The sequence below is a fragment of the Lacerta agilis genome, chromosome 9 (assembly GCF_009819535.1).
Source record: "Lacerta agilis isolate rLacAgi1 chromosome 9, rLacAgi1.pri, whole genome shotgun sequence".
Lineage (NCBI taxonomy): Eukaryota > Metazoa > Chordata > Lepidosauria > Squamata > Lacertidae > Lacerta > Lacerta agilis.
Window position 1 is genome coordinate 35,831,285 of NC_046320.1, and position 26,506 is coordinate 35,857,790.

The 26,506-nt window shown below is 42.1% G+C and overlaps 1 protein-coding gene across 4 annotated transcripts in view; it reads left to right on the forward strand.

Annotated features, from left to right (window-relative positions):
- The first annotated feature begins 1,246 nt into the window (after positions 1 to 1,246).
- FBXW7 (F-box and WD repeat domain containing 7) overlaps positions 1,247 to 26,506 on the forward strand; it is a 116,322-nt gene continuing 91,062 nt past the window's right edge. The window contains exon 1 of one of the 4 annotated variants that reach the window (XM_033160432.1): positions 1,247 to 1,888. Coding sequence is in view for 3 of the 4 variants with exons in the window: in XM_033160436.1 (XP_033016327.1) it covers positions 22,962 to 23,117 (156 nt within the window). In the remaining variant the exon portion in view is untranslated. Of the gene's footprint in view, positions 1,889 to 22,448; positions 23,118 to 26,506 lie in introns of those variants that run through there. The other 3 variants (XM_033160436.1, XM_033160435.1, XM_033160431.1) reach the window with 3 other exon arrangements.

Below are 26,506 nucleotides of genomic sequence, written 5' to 3' on the forward strand. Positions count from 1 at the left end.
ATGCATAACATTTGTGCTAGCACTGCCAATTCCTCAGGGTGTCCTATTTTTTCTTTACACCCTCTTGTAAAAAATTAGTAAGATTTGCATAGTTTCAATAGATTTTGTAATTTTTACAGTGATGGGCAGGGAGATACCCCATTATTCAAATGCGGTGAGCTTGTTTCCTCAGATTAACCAGCCATGTGCTTTGTCACAGTAGTCTAATAAACTTCTTCCATATTATTATTATTAAAAAATAGCTGATCATTACATGTGTGTACTTCACGGCTGCATTTGGTTGCATTTCTACCAAGCAATGCAAGGTGTTGCAAGCCCAGGTGAACCTCAAGACGGGCAACAGATCACTCCACTTGGAAATTGGGTGGCTAACCGTGGGACAAACACAGATCACGAACCTTGCATACCCAAAAACATATATTTTATAAGTGTTTGAAAAGAGAAGTGGAGTGGGGAGGGGGTAACAGGGGAGAAGTTTTGCCTCAGTGGCCAACTCTCTTCCTTCCGATGCGTTTATCTTCACAACAGCCCAGTGAGGTAGCAGAGACTGAGAGCTGCTGACGCTTTATTACTGAAGAGGGATTTTGCATCCAGTTCGGAGCCCCACGACACCAGAGTTAAAGGTGCTGCCTTGCATCGAGCATGTCTGCGCCCTGGCAGCTAAATGCACGAAGCTCGGCCGGGACCATCTCGGCAACAGGCCGTCCCTGACTTTCCTCAGGGTCGCGTTGCCTTCTATCAGCCTCCTCCTCCCAAATATCCAGGGCTGGTCCGGCGCCGAAGAGGTTAATCTCCCCCCACCCCGCCCGCTAAGTTTGCGGCTGCGCAGGGCGAGGCGGCCGTCTCGCCGCGCTTCTCCTCCTCGACTCACCCCGTGTCCCGGACGACACCGTTCCGCAGCATCAGCACCCCGCCCCTAACCAACCCTGCGTAGCAACCCCTTACGTCATTACTTCGCACCGGGAGGAGGCGGCGGCGGCGGGTGGAGGGGGGTTGCTGTTGCCAGGCTACGGCTGGTGTCATCTTCCAGCGCCGCCGTCGACGGGCCGTCCCTTCTTTTCCTCCTCCCTCCCTTCTCAGCGCTGACTGTGTGCGCTCGAGTGAGGGACAGAAAACAAGCGGCTCCCGAGCGCGACTAGGCAGCCGGACCGTCCCGTGGCTGCGCGCGCGAGAGCTTCTGCCCCTTTCCCCTTCCTGAAACAGAAGCGGCTCCCCGTTTGCCCCGCTCCCTTCTCCTCACACTCCCACCGCCGCCGCCGCCCTCGGCGGAGCGACCGGACCCAGCGCGGAGACTCAGTCACCCACATGCCTGGGAGCGGGGCGGGAGCGGCGTTGAGCCTGGCCGTCCGGCTCCGCTTCCGCGCTGCCTCTGCTTGGCTGGGGCCCTAGCAGCGCCCTCGGCGGCAGCGACCCCCGGAGAGAGTGTATGAGAGCCAGAGCCGGGCTGGGGCCGCGGCCCGACCCACACGCCGCCTCCCCCTCCAAGGCCGGGGGTGGCCGCACCGGCCCCGGGGGGAAGCGGCGGGCAGCGCTGTGCTGGAGGAGGTGGAGGCGCCGGCGGCTCCATGTGAAGCGACCCCGAGCTCGCTGCTGTTGCTGCTGCTGCTAAGACTGAGGATCCCCCGGAGCCGGCGAGGACCCGTCCTGCACCTTCCAGCTGTGCGCCTCCGAGACCCCCGAGCCGACTCTCTTCCTTCGCGTCGAACTTGCTGCCCAGCCCACACCGGCCCTCCAGTCCCGGCCGCCACGCCGCGGGCGAAGAAGCAGCGGTGGTCCCGGCGGCCACGCTCTCCTCTCGACCCCACGTCTGCTACAGTCACGGCAGGAAACCCAGCTCGACCCCTCTGATCGACCGCTCTCTATCTCTCGCTCCACTCTCCCTCCCGAAGTGAGTAACAACCGGTGGGGCGGAAGGTGCGGTGGGGTTGTCTCTCCGATCCGCTGCAGAATCCCACCACCGGGCTCCGCGGACGGTGCACGTGGATGCCGACCCTCTCGCCTCCTCCCCCTCCGCTCCTCCCGGTTGCAACAAGGGAAAGGGGGCGGGGAGCGGGAAGGATGGGAAAAGGGAATGGGATGCTTCGGCTGTGCCCCGCGCGGCACTTGGTGGGGTGTGAAGGGCAGCCGCCGCCGCTTCCTCTCGTTTCATATGCACCTCACGTTGCCGGGCGCTCTGCACGGTCTGCTGCGCTAACTGACCCTCCCTCTTAGCCGTGGCCGAGAAATCTCTCCATCGGGGTCAGGCGGAAACGATGGGTGCATCTTGAGGGGAGCTTTAAATGGCTTTGTTGGGTAGATTAATGAAAAGAGAAGGGCTGGAGAGAGCCAGTCAAGGAACGACTTCGGACATCGTGTTTGCTCCAAGTGTTAAGGCTCTCTTTTTCACCCCCTCTCCCGCAGCCCCCCCCCCTTTATCAGCCACAAAAAGTAGTTTGCATACTTTTGGTCCCTCCACCAGGTATACTGTTTTTCTTACAGGGACTTGATGTTGACTACTGTGAGGTACTGGGTGTATCTTCCGGTTTGGATGGTCTGAAGATAAGCAGGGCAAGGGTAGGAGTCATTCAGCCTCAATTGGTCTTGAGCACTTGAAAAGTCTGAGATTTGAATACACTCTGTACATTTTTAATATGCAATAGCACCTTGCACTGCAAAGTTATATCAGAAATTATCTTAAGGTAGTTTTAATGCAGTTTAAATATGTGTGGTGCCTTAAGTTTATAACTATATATGAGGTACATTTTATTTAAGAAACCCACTCTGTCCATATTTTGAAAATCATCTTGTCGGTCTGATGCTCAAGAGTATGCTGCATAATTTTCATCTCTCTCTCTCTGTTTAATAGTAGGAGTTGTACCAGAAGACTCACTATGGTCAGCACACGTGCATAAACTTTAGCTCCATATTGTTATCCACCAGTGGGTTGGTGCAAGTATTGGAATGTTTGGATTGCCATATCTTTTATTATGTGACTGTTGAATACAGTGCGACATACTTTTGAGTAAACATTCATAGGATTGCATTGTTACATCATTTATTTGGTACTATTGAACTCTGTGAGGACTTCAAAATAAACATGAATTGGGTTGATATTCTGAAGTCCTAAATGAAGGGTAGGGAACTTGTGGCTCTACAGATGCTGTTGAACTAAGAACTAACAAATTATATCATCATTAACCATTGGCCATGCTGGCTAAGATTGATGGGAGTTCTAGTCTAATGGTGTCTGGAGAACAATCGAAGGCCTTCCTGGTAGTGCCCCCCACCCGTGGAACACCCTCCCTTCAGATATCAAGGAGATAAAGAATTACACAACTTTTAGAAGACATCTGAAGGCAGCTCTGTATTGGGAAGTTTTTAATACTTGATGTTTTTATTATGTTTTTCGATATGCTGTAATCCACCCAGAGTGGCTGGGGAAACCAGATGGGCAGGCTATAAATAATCTAATCAACTCCACTAAAAGTAACATTGGGGGGATTCGCATAGACAGTCACCTGCAGAATTGGCTGCACTAGAGTCACTTGATGACATTGGGCCTTATTTCTAGCCAGGCATAGCATGGGACAGGGTCCCCCTTCCCTTCCTTCTGCTCCTGCCTGCATGAGCAGTGGGGCTGCAGATGCAGCATTGCTGTCACAACCTGCTGCTTCATGGCTAGGGTTAGGATTGCTTTGCCAGTGGAATTTAGTAGAATTTACTTCTGAGTAAACATGATTTGTATTGCTCCGTGCAGTTGCCATTTTTATACCAAAAGATAAATAGAAATTGATGTGACCATGTTTTAATAATTAGTGTAAATTGCTTTTTAAAATTACTTAGAATGCTATCCTATGAAGGAGTTACATTGGCTGCCTATTTTATTCTGGGCCGAATTCAAGATGCTGGTGCTAAGTGACTTGTGACCCAAATAACTGAAGGAATATCTCTCCCATATATCAGAGATTGGGAACTGTGGCCTGTTACAACTCTCATCATCTCATACCAGCTATGGCTGATGGGATTTGTAGTCTAATAATACCTTGAGGGTCACAGGTTCTCCACCCCAGCCCTATATCATCCTGCCTATGACTTAAGATATTCAGAGGAGGCCCTTCTCTGCATACCACTGGAGAGGTTTTCCTGTACTGCCATCCAGCTTGTGGAATGCCCTCCTCTTGGAAGTGCAGTTGGTGCCATCACTTCTATGGTTAGGACTGGGGTGTTAGTGTTTCAATTCATGGATGGTATATAACTCTGGTGTGTGGTTTTAATTTGTTTTATTGTTTTAATTTGTTTGCATGGTCCATTGTGTTTTATGTGATATGTATTTTGTTCCCCACACTGGCCTCCATTGAGCTGAAGGGGCGGGGGCAACAAGCATTCTTAAGAAATAATAAAAATTAAATGAAATTCTGCTCTGAAATAAGTCCCATTGAATTAAACAGGACTTACTTCAAGGCCAGTTTGTATAGATTGCAGCTTTAATGTTAAATGTAACTGCAAAGACACTAACATGAGATCACACGCTCTAAAATAATTGTTGTTGATTTGTTTTATGCATTAGATCTTAGCTCATTTAATTCTTTCACTATTTCTCTTTCTCTTTTTGTGTCTGTAGTTGGCATTGCTTTTTTCATTTATACATCTTCCAATGTGTTTTTCCAATGCAGAACTGTTGTTAACTTGGTTTTTTCCTGTTCTTGATCAAGTATGGTTCATTCTCTATCCATGTCCCTGTAACCTCCTGGCCATATTCTTTTCCTTGTCCTCTGCTGTATCAATCATTTCAATATAGTAAAGCCAGTGAAATATCACTTTTGAATATTTTCTGCCACTTTTAAAGAGCTACACTAATGCTTGTGTTTTGCACACTGTCTCACCATGTAATTGTATTGTGCAAACTCTTTGTTTAAAAATAACTACTAGTAAAACAGGTTTCTTAAGTTCCTGAGGAAGTGTAGTGGACAGTACAGTTTTAAAGGTGTTAATGCTATACTGCACTTGTATCATTTGTTAGATTTTGTACTCTAGTTCAGTGTTTTTCAACCACTGTTCCGTGGCACACTAGTGTGCCGCGAGATGTTGCCTGGTGTGCCGTGGGAAAAATTGAAAAATTACTTTATATGTAGTCAATATAGGCACAGAGTTAAATTTTTTAACATTTTCTAATGGTGGTGTGCCTCGTGATTTTTTTCATGAAACAAGTGTGCCTTTGCCCAAAAAAGGTTGAAAAACACTGCTCTAGTTCACCTCTTTAACACATACAATATAACAACCTAGTGGATCATCTCATTCCATTTATCTGTGTTTTAGTAGCACTTCTGCTGATATGCTTAACTTCAGACTTAGATTATGGTGCCAAAAAGCACTTCCCTGAAAGTAAATTCTATTAAAATAAATGGCATATCTAAGAGAACATACTTGGTGCATATTTATTTTTTGTCCTAGAATTGATTAGCTCACAGTCTTACACTTTTCTTAGAACATCTTAAGTTAAAAATGGCTTTAGTTCCTTATGGTCTACTTAGGCTAGCATACCCCCTTCTTTTCATTTGTGTCTTTCTAGTATCAAAGCCTGTTCATTCCACAAGAAAAAATTGAGTAAGGTAATGAAACTTTGTTTCAAAAGACTGTTGGTTGTAGGTAACTGAATTTTACTTAGAGGAGACTTAATGAAATTAATGGACCTAAGTTAGTCATTTTCATTAATTTCAATGAGCCTGCTTTGAATATGACTAATGTGGAATGTAGCCTTTGTCACTTGTGTCATCTTGTGCTCTGCCCATTCATCCTACTTTCTGGTATTTGTGGTTGACAAGAAGCCATTGCTACTAGGAGATGGTGATGACGACATGTTTCTACATTCTTTGAGATTTCAAAAGAGCCATTAAATTCTGGCCTTTCTAAGTAATTTCTGTCAGTTCTTTGCCATGCCTTCTCTTCACTGTTTTTTTGCTGCTTCTCTCCTTTCTAGATATTCCCTCTCAGAAGCTACCTCATCCATTGACTTGCACTTTGTCTTTCATCTTCTTGATTCTGGATTAAGGCTAAGTACTTTATGAGTGCTATCAGCCAAACAGTTTCACCCCAGTTACATTTGGGATGGGTTGAGCAATTACCTTCTCAGTATGTTCAAGAAGAGTAGCAGTGTTGGCCTTTTGTGGCAAGAACACAAGTTCAGTGGTAGCTTGAAGACTAACATATTTATTTTGCCACATTTTTTTGCAAGAACCTACAAGATACACCTGCTGCAGTAGCCTTAATTATGGAAGGTAGTGTCATACAGCTTAATATTTGGTTAGGCAACTGTTAGAATAGTCTGTTTACAATATAACCATTTGTGGAGAAGTACACAGGTTTCTTATTGACTTTTCTCCCCTTTTTGTGCCCAATATGACATTCATATTTCATAAGTGATTGAAAAATGGGGATTGTAACAGGGTAGAACCACATTTGCAGCTACCACTCAGTGGTTAAGAGCTGCTTCACAGGTTATAGATTCCACATTGATGTAATTTGAAAGAGCCTCTGAAATGGTTGCCATTTCATATGGCTGATTTTGAATATCCATGTAAACTAAATAGCTCAGCCATACGGAGGCAGCTTCACATAGCAAGCAGTTTGTGTGAGTAGCTCACCATGTAATTCTGGCAACTTTAAGCCCAACATCATAAATAGCCAAAAAAGAGTCACTTGTTTTGGCATGATTAAAACTGCTGGAATCACTTCAGGAATTTGCTATGTAAACTACTTTCTGCATGGATCTGTCCATCTGTTTGTTGTGTTTGAACCCAGATTCATGGCCTGTCTTGTCCAGAGAAACCTTGAGCAGTAAATGAAGAGCAGACCTTAGAGGCAAGGCAAGGCATGAGCCCAGATTTGGAAGTAATGCTGAACCAAACCACGGCTTAGCCTTGGGTAGAAGCAGGTCCTGGGAAGGAGGGCAGGAGCAGCTGCTGTCTTTTCTCTGTGAGCCTGCACATTTGCTTATTCACACTAGGCCATGGTTTGGCTTAGCTTTGCATTAATGGGGTCTACTCTGAGTATGACTTAGCTGGATAACATTCACTATCTTTTAAACTCAATTCATATATCTGTTTGTGTGGTTTATGTGTGTTTTATGAAGTGACATTCATGTGCTTAAAGTATGAAGCTTTGTAGTTTCTGCTTACTGTTTCTGAATGTCAGCTTCTATAGCAAACAAGGGAGGTGTCCTAAAACAGCCTCACTAATATGCAGATATGTTTATAAACACTGCCTATCCTGAGTGTTGAACAATGTAGGAGTTGTATAGCTAAAGTAATATGTAATCATGTAATTAAAGGCTGCACTATATCACATATGCATAAATAGGGCAAAATGAGGTTGTCTAGCTGGCTGTATATCCCATTTCAATAACTTTCTATAGAGTGCTTAGCTTTACTACATTGCTCTGCTTTTTAAACTTGCATTGTTGAATACATAATAAGTTCTAGGAGTTCAGGTTTTGGAGGAGACCGTTCTTCTAGCATCTGAACTGAAACCGGTATAAGCAGTAAGTATATTACAGTACTGTATTTTGTAGATCAGAGACTCCAGGTAGAAGAGATTCAGGTAGTTTTTTCAATTGTTTAGGCTTGGAAATTTTGCCTTCAGGTTCTTTAAGGAATGAATTCTACAGCATTAATTTTGTTCCTCTGTCAAGGTTTCATATTGATTTGCTGTTGACAGATCCTTTTCATCATTCCTTTTTGTGGTATGGTTCATGTTCTCATTTTGTGATACTTCAGGTTGCAGTGGGAGAAAAGGAGCTGTGAAGAAGGATCCTAACCACTCTCAGTTCTGCTGCTCAGCCATACAGTAGCCTTTAGATCTTGGTAGGAGTATCAAGAAGAAAAGCCCCTTTCAGCTGCATTCTTAATGCAGGCAGAATATTTGGAAACCTTAGCTGACTTCAGAGTCTCTTATAAAGTAGTGATATATATTGAATGGATATGTAGCATGAGAGCAAAATGCTCTTCTTTGTCTCTGGTTAAAACCCTTAAAAAAAACACCCCTCCCCTGTAAATTTACTGAGTATACTTGTATGTAGTAAATTCCTAAACAGAAGTGATACTGAAAGTAGTACTAGACAGGGAGTAGCAAAAGGGAGATAACTAATTTTTTATAAAAGTAAACAACAGCCATCATAGAACTAAATGAGTGGCAACATAATGGTAGATGGCATTAATCTGTGATAAATGTACTAATGGAAAACCTAATTGAAAACTGTATTTGGAGAAAGTTTTGGATTCTAAAATAATTGTTGCAACTTAAGAATGATTTTGAGATAATGTGGGAAGTTCTTTGAAAATAACTACTTTCTTGATCAATGAAAATATTATTATTGTCACACTGGGCCCCAGCAGTAAAGGATTTGTAGGAGACAAGGATTACACTACCCAAGTATTTGTTTTGGTTTCTTGGAGATCCTTGGAAACTTAGCATCTCTTCCTTAATGAGAAGTTCAAGAATGGTGAGCAATCTAGTGATCTAAGACTGCAGCCCCAAGCACATGTACCACTGAAACCAGTAGGGCCTGCTCCTGAGGGATGCTGAGGATTGCACTTTATGTAATCAAATATTGCAGGGGTAACTAAGCAATGTCCAGGTTGTTTTCAAAGTCTTCACTACATGGTTGTTGTGTGTGCAAGTTTTAATTTTTTAATGGGACATTTCCCATTTCATAAATTGATAGATCATAGAATTGTAAAGCTGGAAGGTACCCTGAGGGTCATCTAGTCCAACCCCCTGCAGTGCAGGATTCTTGAGTAAATCATAACTGGCAGATGACCCACCCAACCTCTGCTTTAAAGCTCCAAGGAAGTTCTTGTAGAAGTCTGTTCCTCTGTCAAACAACTCTTACTGTCGGAAAGTTCCTCCTGATGTTTAGTCAGAATATCCTTTCTTGTAACTTGAATCTATTGGTTTGGGTCCTACCCTCCAGAGCAGAAACAAGCTTGCTCCATCCTCCATGTGACAGCCCTTTAGCTATTTGAAGATGGATATCCTACCTCCTTTACCAGGCTAAACATACCCAACTCCCCAACCATTCCTCATCAGTCTTGGTTTACAGACCCTTTATTATCTTGGTCATACTCTGCTTGTCAATATCCTTCTTAAATTGTGGCGCCCAGAACTGGATGCAGTTCTCCAGTTGTGGTCTTTCCAAGGCAGAATAGAGCTGTGCTATGACTTCCCTTGATTGGGACATTATACTTCTGTTGATGCAGCCTAGAATAGCATTAGCTTTAGTAACAAAGAAAGGATGCAAGTTTTAAATAAATATCAGCTAAGGTTGGCATTTTCAATATTATTAGCTTTGGTTACTAAGTACAGTACAAGTAAAACAGGTTTAATTGGATTACTCTCTAGGGCATCATACATTTTTAAAAATCCAAACAAAATTTTCTGATACAAATGACCCTAATCCAAGCTTTCCAGAAAACCTACGTCACTGCCTCATTGTACAATTGTTCTTATATTGCAGCTCATTGTGAGAAAAGATTTATGGGGAACAATGGTTTCACTACTGCTCCTTAGGCTTATTCCAAAACAGGGATGGGGAATCCACGGACTTCTTTATGTTGTTGGACTCCTATTCCTATCAGTTCCGGCATGGACAGTGATCAGGGATCATGGCAGGGGGAAGCCAGCAACTCATGGGAGGCCACGTGTACCCCCCCATGCTTTCCTAGAACAAAAACGTGAAACACCTTTAAATGGCGTGATTTGAAACCAAATTTATTGGTCACAATCCATCCCAGAGCTAGTTACCTCTTGTGTGTAATAATGATGAAATTTGGTGTTCCATTTTTTTAGTCTACTTGTGAAATATTAAGGCCTTTTCTGTTATGTGACCTAAGATAGGTGTTTTCTACAGCTAATAGTTTGTTTTCTTTGTATGCTTACTAATTATCGTTCTGTATTTCCTGATAAGATTGAATCTCTTCCATTTCTCAAGACTTAATGAGGAGGTATTGAACATGTTACAAAGCAATGAAATACAGCTGTGGTGTTTCTGCATATTCAGTGTTACAGTCTAAACTTTCTTTTGCAATCACTCTGTGCTACTTACCCAGCTACATGGACTATTTGTCTAGCCTGATGTAACTACCCGGTACTCTTCAGTTAAATCTCAGGGAGATTTAACAAATCCTTTGGCTCTAAAAACTGTATCCATATGTTGTTCTTTGCTATGCTATTCACCCAGCCACAATGTGTGAGGCCCTGGGTGTTGTCCTGTGTTCAGAAAACTCTGTCTAATCAATGTGTGGGAAGGAGGATCCCTCTTTCTCTGCCCCAGGTGTCCTTGTATTTGATACGACATCCGCTTTTCAGTGAATTTCTACAAATATATCCCTGAAAATCCGCAGAGGAGAATACATGCCATTTAGACATTGTCAGACTTGTGGAGGCCAAGTGTGGTGCAGACATGATCCACTACTCACTATGTGTTTAAAAACAGTTTTATCCTGTTTCCTGAGTGTGTGGAAAGGTCTCTTCTACTTTTTATTATTATTTAGCCTGTGTGTATTTGTGGCATGCTTAGAGGCTTACTTCTGTTCTTTTAACAACTCAGGACAATGTGAGGCACTTGTTTCTCAGTCTGCCATTACTTTTACAGGTATTCAAGATTTATTTTTAGCTATGTATTTTCTTTAACGTTTCCTCCTGCCTTTATAGACGGCAAGACAAATTGTATTTATAGGCCACTTCCCTCCTCCCTTTTTCAGAAAAGGGAAAATCCAGAGCTGTCCAAGCACTTCACTGGAGGGAAAAATATAGCCAAGACTGCTTTTAGAGCAAAGCTGGAAGCTTGCCAAGAACAGCATATGCAGTGAGATGGGAAAGGCCTGGAAGCAAAAGTTGCCTCTTTTGGGGTTAAAAGAAAAAGAGGGTAAAAAGCAGGCCCAGAAACTACTACTATTTAAAGTGAAACTAAGTTGGAGAGTTTATCTTTGATTAAGGTTTGATTTGTAGTTGAAGTGGATGGTAGGAGACTTAGTATTGTGGGTATGAAAGTGTGAATAAGCAGGAAATTGGTGTAAATTAGAACTAAGTTGCTTTAGTTTGTGTTCATATGACTTGGTTGTTGAAAAAACTATGCATTTAAAAAAGGAATGTAGTAGTAGTAATTTTATTACAACCATTTGTCCATATCAAAACAACAATAACAACAATACACCATGTAACATTTGAACCGATACAATTTAAACAGTTTTCCAATTTAAAACAGACTCTCTCTATATATACAAAATTTCCAGTTGGATAGGACAGTTTAAAAAAGGAATGCATTTGTTACTTTTGCATCCTTGTTTTCTTTCAAAGCTGCAACTAGAATTTTAGTTGCATAAGCATATGAGGTACCTTATGCTGAGAGTAGCGTCTCGCACAAAGCCAGCTGCTAAACTTCAGGAGTTTAAAAAGTACCTTATAGGAAGCATCTCTGAGTGGCGATCTAAACTTGGATTTCTACTGGATCAGCTTCCTGCTTGGGTGTTGCAGGAATGGTAGCCTCTGTGTTGTAGCGCTATTCTTTGTAGTCAGTTAAAAAAAAGCTCAATTGTTCACAAACAGCCATTTAAATGGCTAATATAATTATTATTCGATTTCTGGTACAGAAGTATGGCATTTTTGTGAAGTATTAAACAGGTGGCTGAACTCTTGTCAACAAAACAAATCCAGCATATCAGTAGTGTTAATGTTCTTGCACTTCAAACTTCAACGTATTATCTATAGCTTCGCCATCAGAACTCTTATTGAAATTCATGTGGTCTGTCTGTCCAACATTTGCTTCCTATTGCTGCACGTTCATGTAAACACCATTCTGGTGTATCTGAAATTCTGACTGTCCTCATTTGCAATGAAACTACTTGATAACTTCTGTAGGGGATAGCCAAGTTAGTCTGTTGTAATAGAAGCAGTCTTCTGTCACTTTAAAAGTTTTTTGTGTCAAGCTTTTGAGGGCCAAGAGTCCATTTCATTAGATGAATGAAGCAGTCATGCTAGTGGGCAGGTATCCTGAGAACAGAAAAATGAAACTTCTCCCTATGACACAAATCTGACATTAAAATTAATAATGCTCAGGAACCATAGGGAGAGAATTTCAGTCTTGCATAATAAATATTCAATTTTGCCATATTCCAACAGAAAAGGTCCAGAGGGAAAATTGACATTGTGAAACTTGGTCTAAACAAACTCTGGAGATGACTAGTACACTCCCAAACATAATAGTCTCTGTTTTAAGTATGTGTCCAGGATTCAATCTTGCTATATCAGTTTATCACCAGTAGCTTACAGGCATGTGTGATACTCACACTGATTAGGCCTTGTATTAATTTGATTAAGTTCTGTATTAATTTGTGGACTGCTGCATATGGCTATGATACACCTAATGCTATTTCTCTTGCATTGTTTGATCTTCCTTTTGTTATTAATTTTGGAGGAATCTGTCCCCCCCCCCTAGCACTCTGGGTATACATCATTCTTAGGTGACTACTGTGCATCTGATGAGTTTGCAAAAGTTCATGCCATAAAAAATATTTCTCATTACGTTGCCCTTTGACTATGTAAGGCAGCAGTCATATACTCACATACCTGGGAGACAGTCCCATTGAACTCAGTGGGAATTAGAAACTCAAAAACTTATAAACGTGGAACATAACAGAAGAAGGGAGAGAATAGCCTGAAGTGGAGGTTAGCCTCAGTCTTATAATTCTAAACAATATGAATGTGTAGCATCTGAATTAGTAATTGAGTGATACACATACATGTACGAAACAACCCACAGTCTGCACCTATGTTTTTGTCTTAATGCTCAGTTTTGTTCCTACTCATTTAGAAATAAATTCAGTGGGACTTGATCCCTATTAAATGTGCATTGGACTGGCCTTTGTAGATCAGTTGAATCTACAGTGCAGCAAATAACTTGATGATTTAGACCATTTAGCTCTTCCTCTTGGTTTGTATTATTTCATAACATTCCATGCATGCTCCTATATTTCTCTCTCTCCCAGGCCCTGCTACATCCTGCTATTCTCCATTAATTTCCTAGATTCTGCATACTGATTTTTTCACACATCCCTCTTATTTTTCTGTCACCTCTGCCCCGCCCCAATCAACCAAGAATTTATTATCAGTATATTTGCATTGTGATGTATGCCTGCATAATGATTGTGAAGTTGAGAGGATAGCTTTAGTATCCTGTTTGATAATAGCTTCCAGAGGGGAGCAAAAACAACACAAAAGTCTTTTAGCACCTTAAAAGACTAGCAGATTTATTATGGCATACCCTTCTGAGGACTAGGCTACATGTTAGTTACATTCTGGGGAGAGCTCTTAATCCTGAGCTTAATCTTAATTCTGGGGAGTGCTCTGGTTCTTTTATAGTTGACCAATGTACTCTTGACCATGGCCTGAGGAAAATATGCATAAGAAAAGTGTCCTAAGATCTAGGGTGCATGGCTTTCAAAGGGTAGTTAAAAATGCATTAAAATAGAGTGTATCCTATTGGCTTATATTGTCAGTCAACAAATACAGGATGGGCAAAATCCACAAAGCTGCCAGTGTTAAACTTAACTGGAATGAAGCAAGTTGACTCCTACCTCTTGGCCCAGTAAACAGACACCCACAACTTGGTCAAGCAGCATCCTGGGTGCTGTTAGTGTGTCCCTTATCAAATGCCTTCTCCTTTTTTAGAGTCATGTAATTTTATTTTCTCCCGCTTTCAAAGTACCGGTATATGTTGTTATTGTTGTTGGCTTTATTGGCAGCTTTTGCATTTTAGCTGTGCCTTAACCTGGCTTTCTGTTACATGAACGTGAAATTATTAAATGCAACTAGTGTGTTCAACCTATATGAAAATCAAAATACTAAGCCTTGAACTTGTTTTAAGAGACGTTTCTAGAGTTTGTGGGAAAGCCAGAAATATTGCAGTTAGATGCATTCTCTGAGGCTTCTGATGTTTCATAGACTAACAAAAGGTTGCTTTATTAGTAGCTTTAATGAACAAATCGCTTTATTGGCTTAGACATACTGGTAGCTTTGTCGGTCCAAACAGCTATGAGTTCTTGTTTCAATTCACCATTGTGCTCAAGTAGTGAAGTGATAGCCATTGACCTTCTACTAAAGCACAATAAAAAGTTTTTTTGTGAAGAAGAAAAGTGCGCAAGGAGAACTGCAACACAATTCTTGGACTCCAGCTCAGCAACTTAAAAATAAAGTCTTCATAGCTCCTGTGTTCAGACAGACTCTTGTTTGGTTCCCAGCACATATACCAAAAACACAACATTGACTCTTGAAAAGATGCCTTTCAGTGGACCAACTTGAAAGGTAGCGTAGCCTTTATCTTGATATTTCATCCACACAACGTCGTACTCTTGGATTCACAGTGCTTAGCTTACAAAACAAAATGAAACGGACTGCTGATAATAGAGTTGTTGTATTAAGTGAGTGTCTTTATCTTTTTTGTTAGTACTGGATGATTTGTCTGAATCAATTATAATTATAATTGGAAATTAAGATGAAACCAGTGAAACTTCCTGTCCGTTTAAAAAAAAAAGAAAAAAAGATTGCATTCCTACCACTGTTTATTGGCGTGCTTTTTTGTCAACCTATGTTGACTGCTGTCTCGGTAATGTCTATATTAGAGGGGGAAATACCCTCACACTCAAAGGGAGAAAAATGAAAAATTGCTGAAAATTAAAAGGGGTTACAGTTGTACTTAACTTTTCAATTTTTTGTCAGTTTATGCAAATACATGTAGCTCATCCTGGTAGAGAAGATTATGTAATGCTTTGTGGGTCTAAATGCCACGTCTATGTGTGGATGAGGAAGGTGGCAGAATGTGTTCTGGGGGCAGGAAAGGGACTTGCTTATGATTAAACTCCTCCTGTTCCTGTGAAAAATAAGGGTGTGGGCACCCAAATACTGCTGGACCCAAAGAGTTTTCTCCAGCTGCTCAAGCTGCTTGGTGTCAGGCAGAGGCTGTGTTCACACAAAAAGCTTAAACCGTGGTTTGTTCAACAAACTACTAGTTGTCTCTCAGATTAGTAAACAAGCAAAAGCATGACTTGTTTTCAAATTGCTTTTGCCTCGTGCCTTTGTAGCTTGACAAGCATTTGGAATGGGGTGGACAAATAAACTATGGTTAAGCATGTTAGAAAGTCAAAGCCCAAACTATGGCATCACATCATTGTCAGAAAACAAACCATTATTAGTTTGCTGGGCTGCGTCAGGGTGTTCAGGCAAGCCACGGATTGATTAAACAATCCATGGCTTAGCCTTTTGAGTGAACTAGGCTGGACAAATTCAGTGATATTAAATGATGGATAGAGAATGGCCTGCTTTTCTTCTTCTTCTTCCCCATTGATTATGTCTTTGCCATGTTTCAGCTGAGCTGTGCCTCTAAAGTGAATAATGGTGTTCGGTGGGTTAGAAAGGAGGAAGCACAGTTATGCTGCTCCTTTGCTAAGGGCAGACTCCTATAGTGCCTTTGGGCTGAGTGCTCAGCCAATCTCTTACTCTGAGTTCAGTAGCAGAGCTTGATTTGAGAAGCAGCAGGAAAATAAGATTCTCCCCCCTCCTTCCATCTAATTTACCCCTTCCACCAGTGGCAATATTTATATTTAAATAGTTTAGATTGCAACATTATTCAGTATAGCTTGAGTTCATGAATTGGAATCCCCCCCTATAATTATTTTAGTACTGTAGTTGTATTCAAAATACTCCAGCATAAGTGGATAACATAGCTGTCAACTTTTCCCTTTTCTTGCGAGGAATCCTATTCGGAATAAGGGACTTTCCCTTAAAAAAAGGGAAAAGTTGACAGCTATGGTGGATAATAGTCTATAGTTTTGTCTATAGATTGTTTTCTTTTGGTTTTACCAAGATCATTGGTTCAATTGTACTTGTATGCAAAGAGTGTATAAATTGCCCATTAAACAGCAATTGTAAAATCTGCTTCTGGATTAAATACCAGGTTCTTAATCCTAACCATTGTGTTTTAGTCAAATAAGACTTCATATTGGGTAGCCTTGAAGATAATCTGATCCTAAGCTTTATCAATCAAAACTAAAACCTTAAACTTGGCCTAGTAGCATATAGGCAGCCAGTTTTACTTTTTTATGCGGGGAAAGATACATGCTGACTATAGGCCACCCTGCAAAATAACCTGGTGACTGCATTTTGCACTAATTGCAACTTCCAGACAAACCTTAAGGACAAACCAACAGAGACTGTGTTTCAGTAATCTAGACTTCAGATGTACCAGCTGTGTAAGGCAGGGGTCGGCAACCTAAGGCCCATGGGCTGGTAGTGGCCCACGAGGCTTGTCTAACCAGCCCATGACGACCTCTGCCACCCCCTGCCTCCCGCTCTTACTGGCGCGGTGTGGGGACTGACTTCTGGGTTGATGGCGCCTGTACGCATGCGCACGAGCACTCCTCCAACCTGGATGTGTGCCGGAAATAGCGTGTGCACACACGTGCGGGACGGAGAAGCACCCATGCGGATGTGCACACACTATTACCAGTGCCCTTCTGGGCGTTCCTCCAACTCGGAAGAGCGCGTGTTCGCACACGCTCCGGCCTATCCACAGACGGATGGAGCGTTGACTGGCCCATCCTTCGATAAGGTTGCTGACCTCTGATGGAAGGAGATTGCAAGCACTAGTAATGCCCTGATTTGTATTCTCTGCAAACCGTGTTTTGCTGCACCTTTATCTGCCCCACACCTGATGTCATTTATGAACTCAGATGTAGGGCAGCTGGGTTAAGCTTAGCAAAAGTAGTATCCTAACAAAAAGAGGTTCCCTACAACCCAGAATGACTCCACTGAACTCAAGGATGCAGTGGAGACAGCAAAGTAAGCCTTTATTTGCCACAACTATTGCCATGCATTGGGTGTAATTATGTGCTCTAAGTGATGCTTGTTTGACCTCCTAGTGGGTTTTATATCGCCTAGGGAGCAGGTGGTGCTGTGGTTCGAATCCGTGTGATGGGGTGAGTTCCCGTTGCTCTGTCCCAACTTCTGCCAACCTAGCAGTTCAAAAGCGTACCAGTGCAAGTAGATAAACAAGTACCACTGTGGCAGGAAGCGGTTCTGTTGCACCAGAAGCGGTTTAGTCATGCTGGCCACATGACCCAGAAAGCTATCTGTGGACAAACGCCAGCTCCTTTGGCCTGAAAGCGAGATGAGCAGTGCACCTCATAGTCGCCTTTGACTGGACTTAACCATCCAGGGGTCCTTTTCCTTACCTTTTACCTTTATATCACCTGCACTCTAGCCATTGTCCAACCTGTTTTGTTACCTGGAGCTCAAGGATGCAAAGGCTTAGACTGGGCTCCACTACAGCAGAGAGGGAACTAAGAAGTGACTGTGTTTATGGCCTTATGCATTCTATAACAAGTTGTGGCACCTCATACAATCAGTCCTGATCTCACCAGGAAGCGGCCTGGCCATAGCAACGGGGTCATACAAACTCCCATCTATATTCAGGCATTCATATGCCATTTGGAGCAAAGACCAGATCTGGAGTATGCCCTGCCCTATGTGTTGAGCCAGTAGCTACTTGAGACAGTGTCATTGTTGCCATTGGAGACTATGAAGTCTTGATCCGTGAGTTAGGGACTTCTCTTGCATGCAAAGATTGCTACAAATGTGTACTCACACGTACACAGCCAGCACTCACGTGTTCATATACACAATGCTGAGAGGTTTAGGGTCTTTTGCTGGAGTGATGACATGCACTTGTTATGGATATGTGTTAACCCTCAGTCTTATGCCCACAAGAAGTTTGGTTTATTATATGACATAGGAGTGACAGAATATAAAAAAAATGCTGCTTTAGACAGCAAAGTTACAGTCTAAGCAGGTAGCAAATTACAATACACACACACACCTTAATTAAAGAGTAAAAGATTCCCTAACTATTCTAAAGGCCTACAGGAGCATGGGCATGACAATTTTGTCATAAACCCACACTAGAAGGGGGTGGGAGAGGAAAGTATACCTGTTGTTAAGGGAAAGCAGAAGTGTGCAGTGTCCCAGGGAGTGTTGTATAAGTTCTGTCGGAACTGTGAGAGCTCACTAGCCTTTGAATCAAATGGTTTTTTAAAACACATTTTTGCCTAGGCATGTCAGAGGTGATGGGGCTGTGGAATGAGAGATTCCTACAATTTCCATAATCCCTTCCAGATTTTCCTGCCTATTTCTCACCTTGCTCATCTTTGGTGATCCTGTTCCTGTTTGCTTAACAAAAGAGTGAAAGACTTCTGAAGAAGTGTGCATGCACACGAAAGCTCATATAAGAACAAACTTAGTTGGTCTCTAAGGTGCTACTGGACAATTTTTTTAATTTTAAAAATATATTTCTACTGCGTCAGGCCAACATGGCTACCTACCTGAATCTAGACTTCTGATAGTGAGCAATTATCTGAACCTAGGCATCTCTGTCTGTGATCTGCCTTTAAATCACCTTATCATTGTGTGGATGGATCCCACTGAGTTGCTGAGTATCTTGTATTTAGCAATCCTATATTTGCATGTGTTAATCTTCAAGTCAGATGTGTGTGAATTTAGGATAATCCTGGATGCCTTTCAGGATGCTGGAGTAAGGCTTGTGTCAGGTTACCATGGAGTTAATCATGTCATATTAGTTATGTCAATCTTATACTTACGCCATGATTTACACAGATAAACGGTATCCTAAATTCAGATTAACACACAACTCCGCACAAGAGATGCCCTGGTGGATTGAGTGGATGAGACCAATAGTGGATCTAACAGTCAAGAAGGTGGTCTCTGCAGGTGCTGTAGAGGGAAGTGGAGGCTCATCCACCTGGGAAGGCAGCCCATCTAGGAGAAGGAAAGTTCTGGTCCTAAACCTCCACTGCCTTGCAGGATATCTTTGGGAGAAGAAAAGGCTAAGGAGTAAACCCTACACAAATCGAGCAGAGTCCCTGACAGTTGGATAGCGCCTTGCACACCTCCTTCTGGCAATTCCTGCAGCCAAGCTGGTGCCAAATGTTTTGTTCTGCTTTCCTTTGGGAAAGGCATATCTAAGAGATCTTTCTTATTGTAGAAATGAGAATTAAATTAATGCTGCTGTTCTCCCACACCACCTCATAGGAGCCTATTGGAAAGAAAGTTGCTTTTGCCATCCATAATGTTATAGTTGAAGACAGGAGTGCCTGGCGTGCTCTGGTCCATGGGGTCACGAAGAGTCGGACATGACTAAACTACTAAACAACAACAAATGTTATAGTATATAAAACAAGCCAGGATTCAGAAGCCTATTTCAAGTTGGCTTCCAGCTTTTCCATAGTTTCCAGTTCTCATATGATAGGGAGCTATGGTTATCTGTGGTTTCCTGGTTTTGCTTTTTGTGCAGGGAAGAGAGAAACAACAGCAAAGGGTCTTCATGTGGGTATGTGCAGTTCATGCATATCCTGACTTAGTAAGGGACACGGGTGGCGCTGTGGTCTAAACCACTGAGCCGCTTGGGCTTGCCAATTGGAAAGTTGGCAGTTTGAATCTGTGTGATGTGGTGAGCTCTTGTTGCTGTGTCCCAGCTTCTGCCAACCTCACAGTTTGAAAGCATACCAGTGCAAGTAGATAAATAGGTACTGCTGCAGCAGGAAGCTAAATGGCGTTTCCATGCACTCTGGCACTCGTCACGGTCCTCCGTGTGCCAGTAGCGGTTTGGTCATGCTGGCAACATGACCCGGAAAGCTGTCTGTGGGCAAACACCGGCTCCCTCAGCCTGAAAAGCGATATGAGCGCCACAACCCCATAGTCACCTTTGCCTGGACTTAACCATCCAGGGGTCCTTTACCTTACCTTTACATTAAGTCAGGATCCAATCATTTGAATGCATCCAGTATGTGTAAATAGCCTTTCAAAAAACTGAATTATTGTTTAGAACTTTGTTCAAATTAAGATACTTTCTTGAAATATCTAGCCAGGTATTATAGATAAATCTGCATGTGTCATTGAAGTTCCTCTGTATATTGGAATTCTTCCATGATTATATCTACCTAAACAGTCACTTTGTTTACTTACTGGATGATTGCCCTATATGTGGTCTGTCACTGGCTCCATCTTTATGCATCCTGAGAATCAATAGTACATTAAGGAAACTGACATGAGATGAGTGGGGGAGCACATAAATAATGAATAACAACCTTTACTGCTAGTGTTTCATTCCTGTTAAAGGCAGTACAAGTTTCCCTGAATTATCTATGCATTTCATATCACATGTTAATTCGAAATGATTATACCCACCTTTAACTAATTATAATCAAAAGCTGTTTCTTTGTTTGACTATATCAAATTCCCTATTATAAGAAAAATAAAGCTTAAATTAGATCTGTTGTGTTCAAAATGAGAGCATTGTTCTATGCTGCTCACTACTTTGAGTAAGGGGTAATTTCCAGGTCAGTTTCCTTGGGAGGGAGAGGATTCTGACACTTAAATATTTCTGGAATAACTTAAAAATATGCAGGATGATCAGGTGGGCACACAAGCAGACCCATACCAATCCCAAGGCAACAGCAGCAGCTCTGAGATCCAAGAACATATGACTGCTTTAGTCTTCTCTGGCCCCCACCCTGTAGGACCCCACCCTGTATGGACTTCAGATATGTTCCACTCTGTGGGTGAGGGGAAACAAGCTACAGTATACTGATGGGGCAATAGTGGTAATTGTGATGAATAACAGATGCCTCTTTAAACGAGCAGTCTATATAAAAACTTTGTAAAAGATGGCTATTTCTTTGCTTGGCACAACAGTATGGCATGGCTGTAATCATCTTTATTAGAACTCTGCCTCTTGAGATTCATTGGAGATGGAGGAGGAGCAGGAGGACAGGAAGTCTTACTTGGTTCTATAAGATGTTTCATCTTGAGATGCAATTTTATACTAGGAAAAACATCGGGAAATTATTAGGGTAAGGTTGCGCTCGGTGCACTCTAATACTGCATATATTAATTTTTTTCATTAGCTTCCTGTGATTCCCTATCTTGCATATTGGTGGCAAGCAAACATACATCAGCAATAACACTTCCTTTATGAGCTCAGAAATGTGACTAGGCAAGACGGCAGCTGATTTTTAGAAGTTGGCTCATTTCAGGCCATCTGAGTGATTTCACCTGATATTACTTTACATTTTCCCTATAATGTTTTTTTCCTGATGAATAGCTGTGTAGAATCAGCGCAGGAAGAGCAAAGTCCTTGGCAATACCAGCTCAATTGCATCTGCAGATGAGGATTTAAAATTCTATGCAGCAGACAGTACCTCCAGCAGGCGAGTAAAAGGTTACTGCATTATTTGCTTGTTTGCATGCAGAGTCTTTCTCCACAAAGGCTTTTTATTCAATTTGCATTGGTTGCTTGAATTTTAATATTACTGGAAAATGATTTAATAGAAATGTGAATATCGAAAGGGCAGAACAAGGTTGAAGGAAGAGGCAGTACTGTCTCAATATAGCTGTAAACCAGGGCTGGAGAAGAGGGGAGGAGACAGAGCAAATATAGCTTTTGATGCAGAGCGAAAACAAGAAGTTTTGCTTAAATATGTGCGCTTACGCTGCTGTCATGCCACTTGCTTTTTCTTAACCATTTGATAAAAGGAATTTTATAGACAACTGCTGATAGCTCTATCAATGTAAGTGACAATTATTTCAAGGCAGATTATCCTGTAATCAGGTTGAGCATCTGTGTTAACGTGAGCTCTCTCTCTCTCTCTCTCTTTTCAAATACTCTAGTGCATGCTGCAGTAAGACAGATAAATGCACTGCTTTTAATAGCTGAAAGACCAGCACGTCATCTACTGATATATAGCACTTGAAATTAGTGCTGCTTTGGAAGCATCTGCAAGCTTTTTATGTTTTATATTTGTGTTTTTTGTTTTTGTTTTTTACATTGAGGATCAATTAAATAAGGGAAATTAGAAATACAGCAATGTTATTGAGGAGAAGTTATTTTATTTAAATATTGGTACATTAACTTTGGGAGACAAAGATAAGGCAGATGATTTTATTTGGTTCCTTTTCCTCTCCCCCCCCCTTAACCCCCACTTGTCTGAATCAATTTGCAAACTTTCCCCCTCTGAGGTTGCTATCCAATAAGTTAATTCCATGTTTCCTTTACTAAAACCCTTTGCCTGTTATGTTTTCCATTGCTTTGGCTCTTTTTTAAGCTGAAATTTGTTCCTCCCCTCTGTTAGTTGTTGGGTTGGTATGTATAAGTTTGTAATGGTGTTCGCCTTTTCTCCAGAGTTGTATTTTCATAAGACAGCTTTCTGCACTTTGCTTTTAAGTTTGTTAGGCTGAAGTGGCATAGGGGAAATGGCAAAGTTTGGCAGTAAAGAAAATACGTTAATCTAAGTGGAATTGGCGGGTACCCTGAACATTAGTGTCTTAAAGGGTCGGGAGCTCTGATTGGCAAATTAGATTCCAGCCAGTAAGCTCTACACTGTTGTTACTCTCAGCAATGCAGCAACAGTACTTTTTCAGATATTGAGCGGATCTTGAATAGTGATCATGGGAACACAGAGGGGTGTGGCTATTTTCTGTTGGCTGTTGGAAGACTGCGTGTTCTAAGTGGGAACAGGTTGGATAGAGGCTATCAAAGCAGACCTGAAGTGCTACAGAAAAACAAACTGTAGTCAGTGTGCAGTGTCTGTTACTTTAAGTTCATGGCTTTCTTGCAAAACAGAGGAGAGCATCAAAGCAGCTTGTCTTGCAAGAAAGTGTAGCTGAAAAGAGGCACTTTAAGATTGCGAGCTTTGCTTGGCAATAAAGACAGTGACTACTAGCATTAGCTTTGGAGAAACACCATTGTTTTATTTTTATCAGTATTAATTTTTGCCAGGGAGCTGCAGAATGAGGCGATCGGCCAATTTTGATTGTGTGTGGGCCAGTACCAGTACTGATTTCTTAAGGAATAAACTCATCTGATGAGCAAGTCAATGTGTGGCTGTGGCTGCAGCATTATTTCTTCTTTAATGAAGAGGCTGGGCCGTTCGACCTGCTGTTCCGATCTCCTATCTTGCAGCCATACATCAGACCAGTTGCAGAGACTATCCATCGAATGTCCCAATCAGCCAAAGAAGGTAACTATACAGATTTATTAAAAAATATTTCCTTTAAAGTAGATGCAATGTGGACCTAAAATAAGACATTTTTAAAATGTTTTAAGTTTTTTTTTGACCTTGCAGCAGCTATCCAATATCATTTTGCCATCATCAGGTTGTGTAGCAATAGAAATGTGCTGCAGTAATTGATTTTGTAATAGGATCAGGTGATTTACTGGCTGCACTGACAACCACTTGCTTGCTCTGAATTGTGGAACACTAATGGATGTTTGTGACTGCAGCTTGGAGTCGCTCTAAAAGTGCTGGATGTTCAGAAACAGTTTCTTGTTTGAATAAGAACTGCTTAACTTCTTTCCACACCAGTGCTCCTGCATTTATAAAATAAGTATGTTTCTGCTCAAATTACAGTAGTATTTTCCAGTTTTGTGACCCATGATGTTTCAATATAATGTGCAATTGTGAAGTAATTGAAGAACATGATTGATATATGCAAACCATATATATGGTTTTACTTTTGTAGTTTTGCACTCTTCCCATTCTACAAGTTGATACATAATAAAACTAACTTCCCTATGCATACATATATCAAATTTAGTAGATCTGAAGAGTCAGCCTGATCCAGATACCTCTTGGAGCACCAGAAACACAGGCCCATTCTTCTGTGCTTACAGATAAAAACTAGTATCTAAAGAGCTGCTTTAGGTACACTCAGAGGTGTGGATCAACCCAATGGAATGTCTTGCTGCTTTCCCTTGTGTAGCAGACCCCTATGCTATATTGCAAAGGATTGTTATGTGGCATGGCAACCTGCTTTAAAAAATAATAATATGACCAAACCTTTTCAGTGGGTGAAACTAGGTGAGCAGTTAATAGGATCCAAGCCACACAGTGCTTAGTTGATGGACAAATACTTTGCAGGATGTGGTCTGTTGTTCCCCAGTGCAAGGGCTGCACTTGTCAGATTGCTTGGTAGTTTACATACATATGCTCCAGTCTCAGGAAGAGCCATTTTCCTGGTAGTTTGTTCTCTCTCCCCCCCCCCCCCCTGAAGTTTGGTTAATGCTCCAGGCTCTCAGCAGGATCAGATCAACACTTGTCAGTGGCACTGTTTATTATGTAAATTACTTTTACTAGTGATCAAGATATAAATTGACTTCAAGGATGTGATCCAGAAAGACCCTTGAGGCATGCAAATGGTTGAATGCATACACTGAGGTTTGTTCCCCTGTGTGTTTATTGAAGCTGTTGTCCTGTTTGAGGGCATTTCTGAACTCACTACAAGTTTTGTTGTTGCCTTGTCTGGCAGAATTGGTGGTTGCCTTAGAAATGAAAGGCTTAGAGCATGAGTAGGCAAACTAAGGCCCTGGGGCCGGATCCGGCCCAATTGCCTTCTAAATCCAGCCTGCGGACGGTCCGGGGATCAGCGTGTTTTTACATGAGTAGAATGTGTCCTTTTATTTAAAATGCATCTCTGGGTTATTTGTGGGGCCTGCCTGGTGTTTTTACATGAGTAGAATGTGTGCTTTTATTTAATATGCATCTCTGGGTTATTTGTGGGGCAAAGGAATTCGTTCATTCCTCCCCCCCCAAAAAAAATAGTCCAGCCCCCCACAAGGTCTGAGGGACAGTGGACTGGCCCCCTGCTGAAAAAGTTTGCTGACCCCTGGCTTAGACACCCTGAAGTGTGTGGGTGGAACTCAGCTTTTTGGACTAGGGCCTAAATCACATGGTGGAATGTTGTGATAATTTTAATTCCTGCATTGCAGGGGGTGCACTAGATGACCCTCAGGGTACCTCCCAACCCTAAAATTCTGTGATTCTATGTTATCATCCAGTGCTTGGTACAGAAATATAATACTGAATCGTACGTATGGGATACAAGGACAGGTAACTTGATACTGAATACTTAGCCCAGGGCAGTCCAACTTTTCATACCAAGTGGGCTGCAGGGTGCGGGCCTCACACTGCATTCCTGCACAGAGAGAGGGGGGAAGTGTAGCCAAAATTTGATCCCCTCCCAGTTCTCCTGCTGTTTTTCCAAAGCTGGCTAAGCAAGGCTCTAGGTGCTGGCAGGGTCCTAGATTCCTCCCACCTTTTCTCCAAGACTGCTAAAGTGCTAACTAGGCTTTGGGAAGTAGGTAGGAGGGCTCTAGGGCCCTGTCAGAGCCCTCATGCCTCCTTCCCAAAGTCCATTGGCTCACTTACCTGGCTTTGGGAAGGTGACACCCTCCTTGCCCCCATATGTTGGTTAATTAGACAAGGGCCTGGAAGAAGAGGAATGTTTTTGCTTGGTGTCTAAGGATATGTAAGGATATTTAAGGCGCAAGGTGAGCCTCCCTGGAGAGAACATTCCATAGTTAAAACTTTGTACTCCAAATGAGAAATATTGAAATCGTGGGGCAAAATCCAATGTTGTGTGAATAGTGTTCTGTTTGCATACTGAACCGCCTCTCACTAAATTTGATGTGAAGGGTGGTTCCCCCCCGCCCCGCCTTCCAGATTTTGGGGGCTGTATCTGTAAAGGAGAGGAAAAGACAGTGAAGCCCCATTGTGTGAAAGTACTGTATGTGCTACTTGCACATGAACACCATTAGATTTCATTCATGGTAACATGAATTTTTCTTCCATCAATAGTGGAATATTGTAAGTTCTCTATGATATTGAAAGCAGAATTGTTCCATGTTAACCTTTATTATACCACTGGTACATTAACCCCGTTAAATTAATGGGCGCTAGAACATATGTGGTCAAACTGTTGCCCTAGCAACGTCAGGGACATGCGCAGAGCTGACTGAGCGGCTCTCGCTTATCTCGTTGTTTTTTCTAACAACGCGAGAGCCGCATGACGTAGCCAGCTCTGTGCATAGCGTCCCTGTTGCCCTAGCAACATCGGGAACACGTGCGGAGCTTCTCTGCGCTCCAAGTCCCAACGGCTGTCTGTGGGGCACATGCGCAGTAGCGCAATCCCACGGACACAGGGACTGGACGCAGAGACACTTGCACTTTATTATAGGTGATTTGACTTTCATTTCGTAATGGATTTTTTATTTTTAGAGTTCCCATGAATCAAATGTTTAATTGTTACAAAAATGTATTGATTCACTTATCCAGCGTTAAAATGTTTGATTGATTAATTGAATTGGTTTATGCTTTCAGGCTGTTCATTTTCATAAGATACATAGTTTATATTTACTATTTTGCTAAATGTAGCTTTTTATTCCTTCTAACAATGAGTTATTTAGGCAACAGACAAAAAATGTTTCTCAGTAACCAGGTTTTGGGCTGATTAAACAATCAATGGCCTTTTAAATGTGTTTGTGGGAGGGGGTTTATTGTTTGCTGTTGTTGTTGTGATATGTATTTTGTGTTTTCATTTAGTATTTTTATGCTGTAAACCGCCCTGTGAT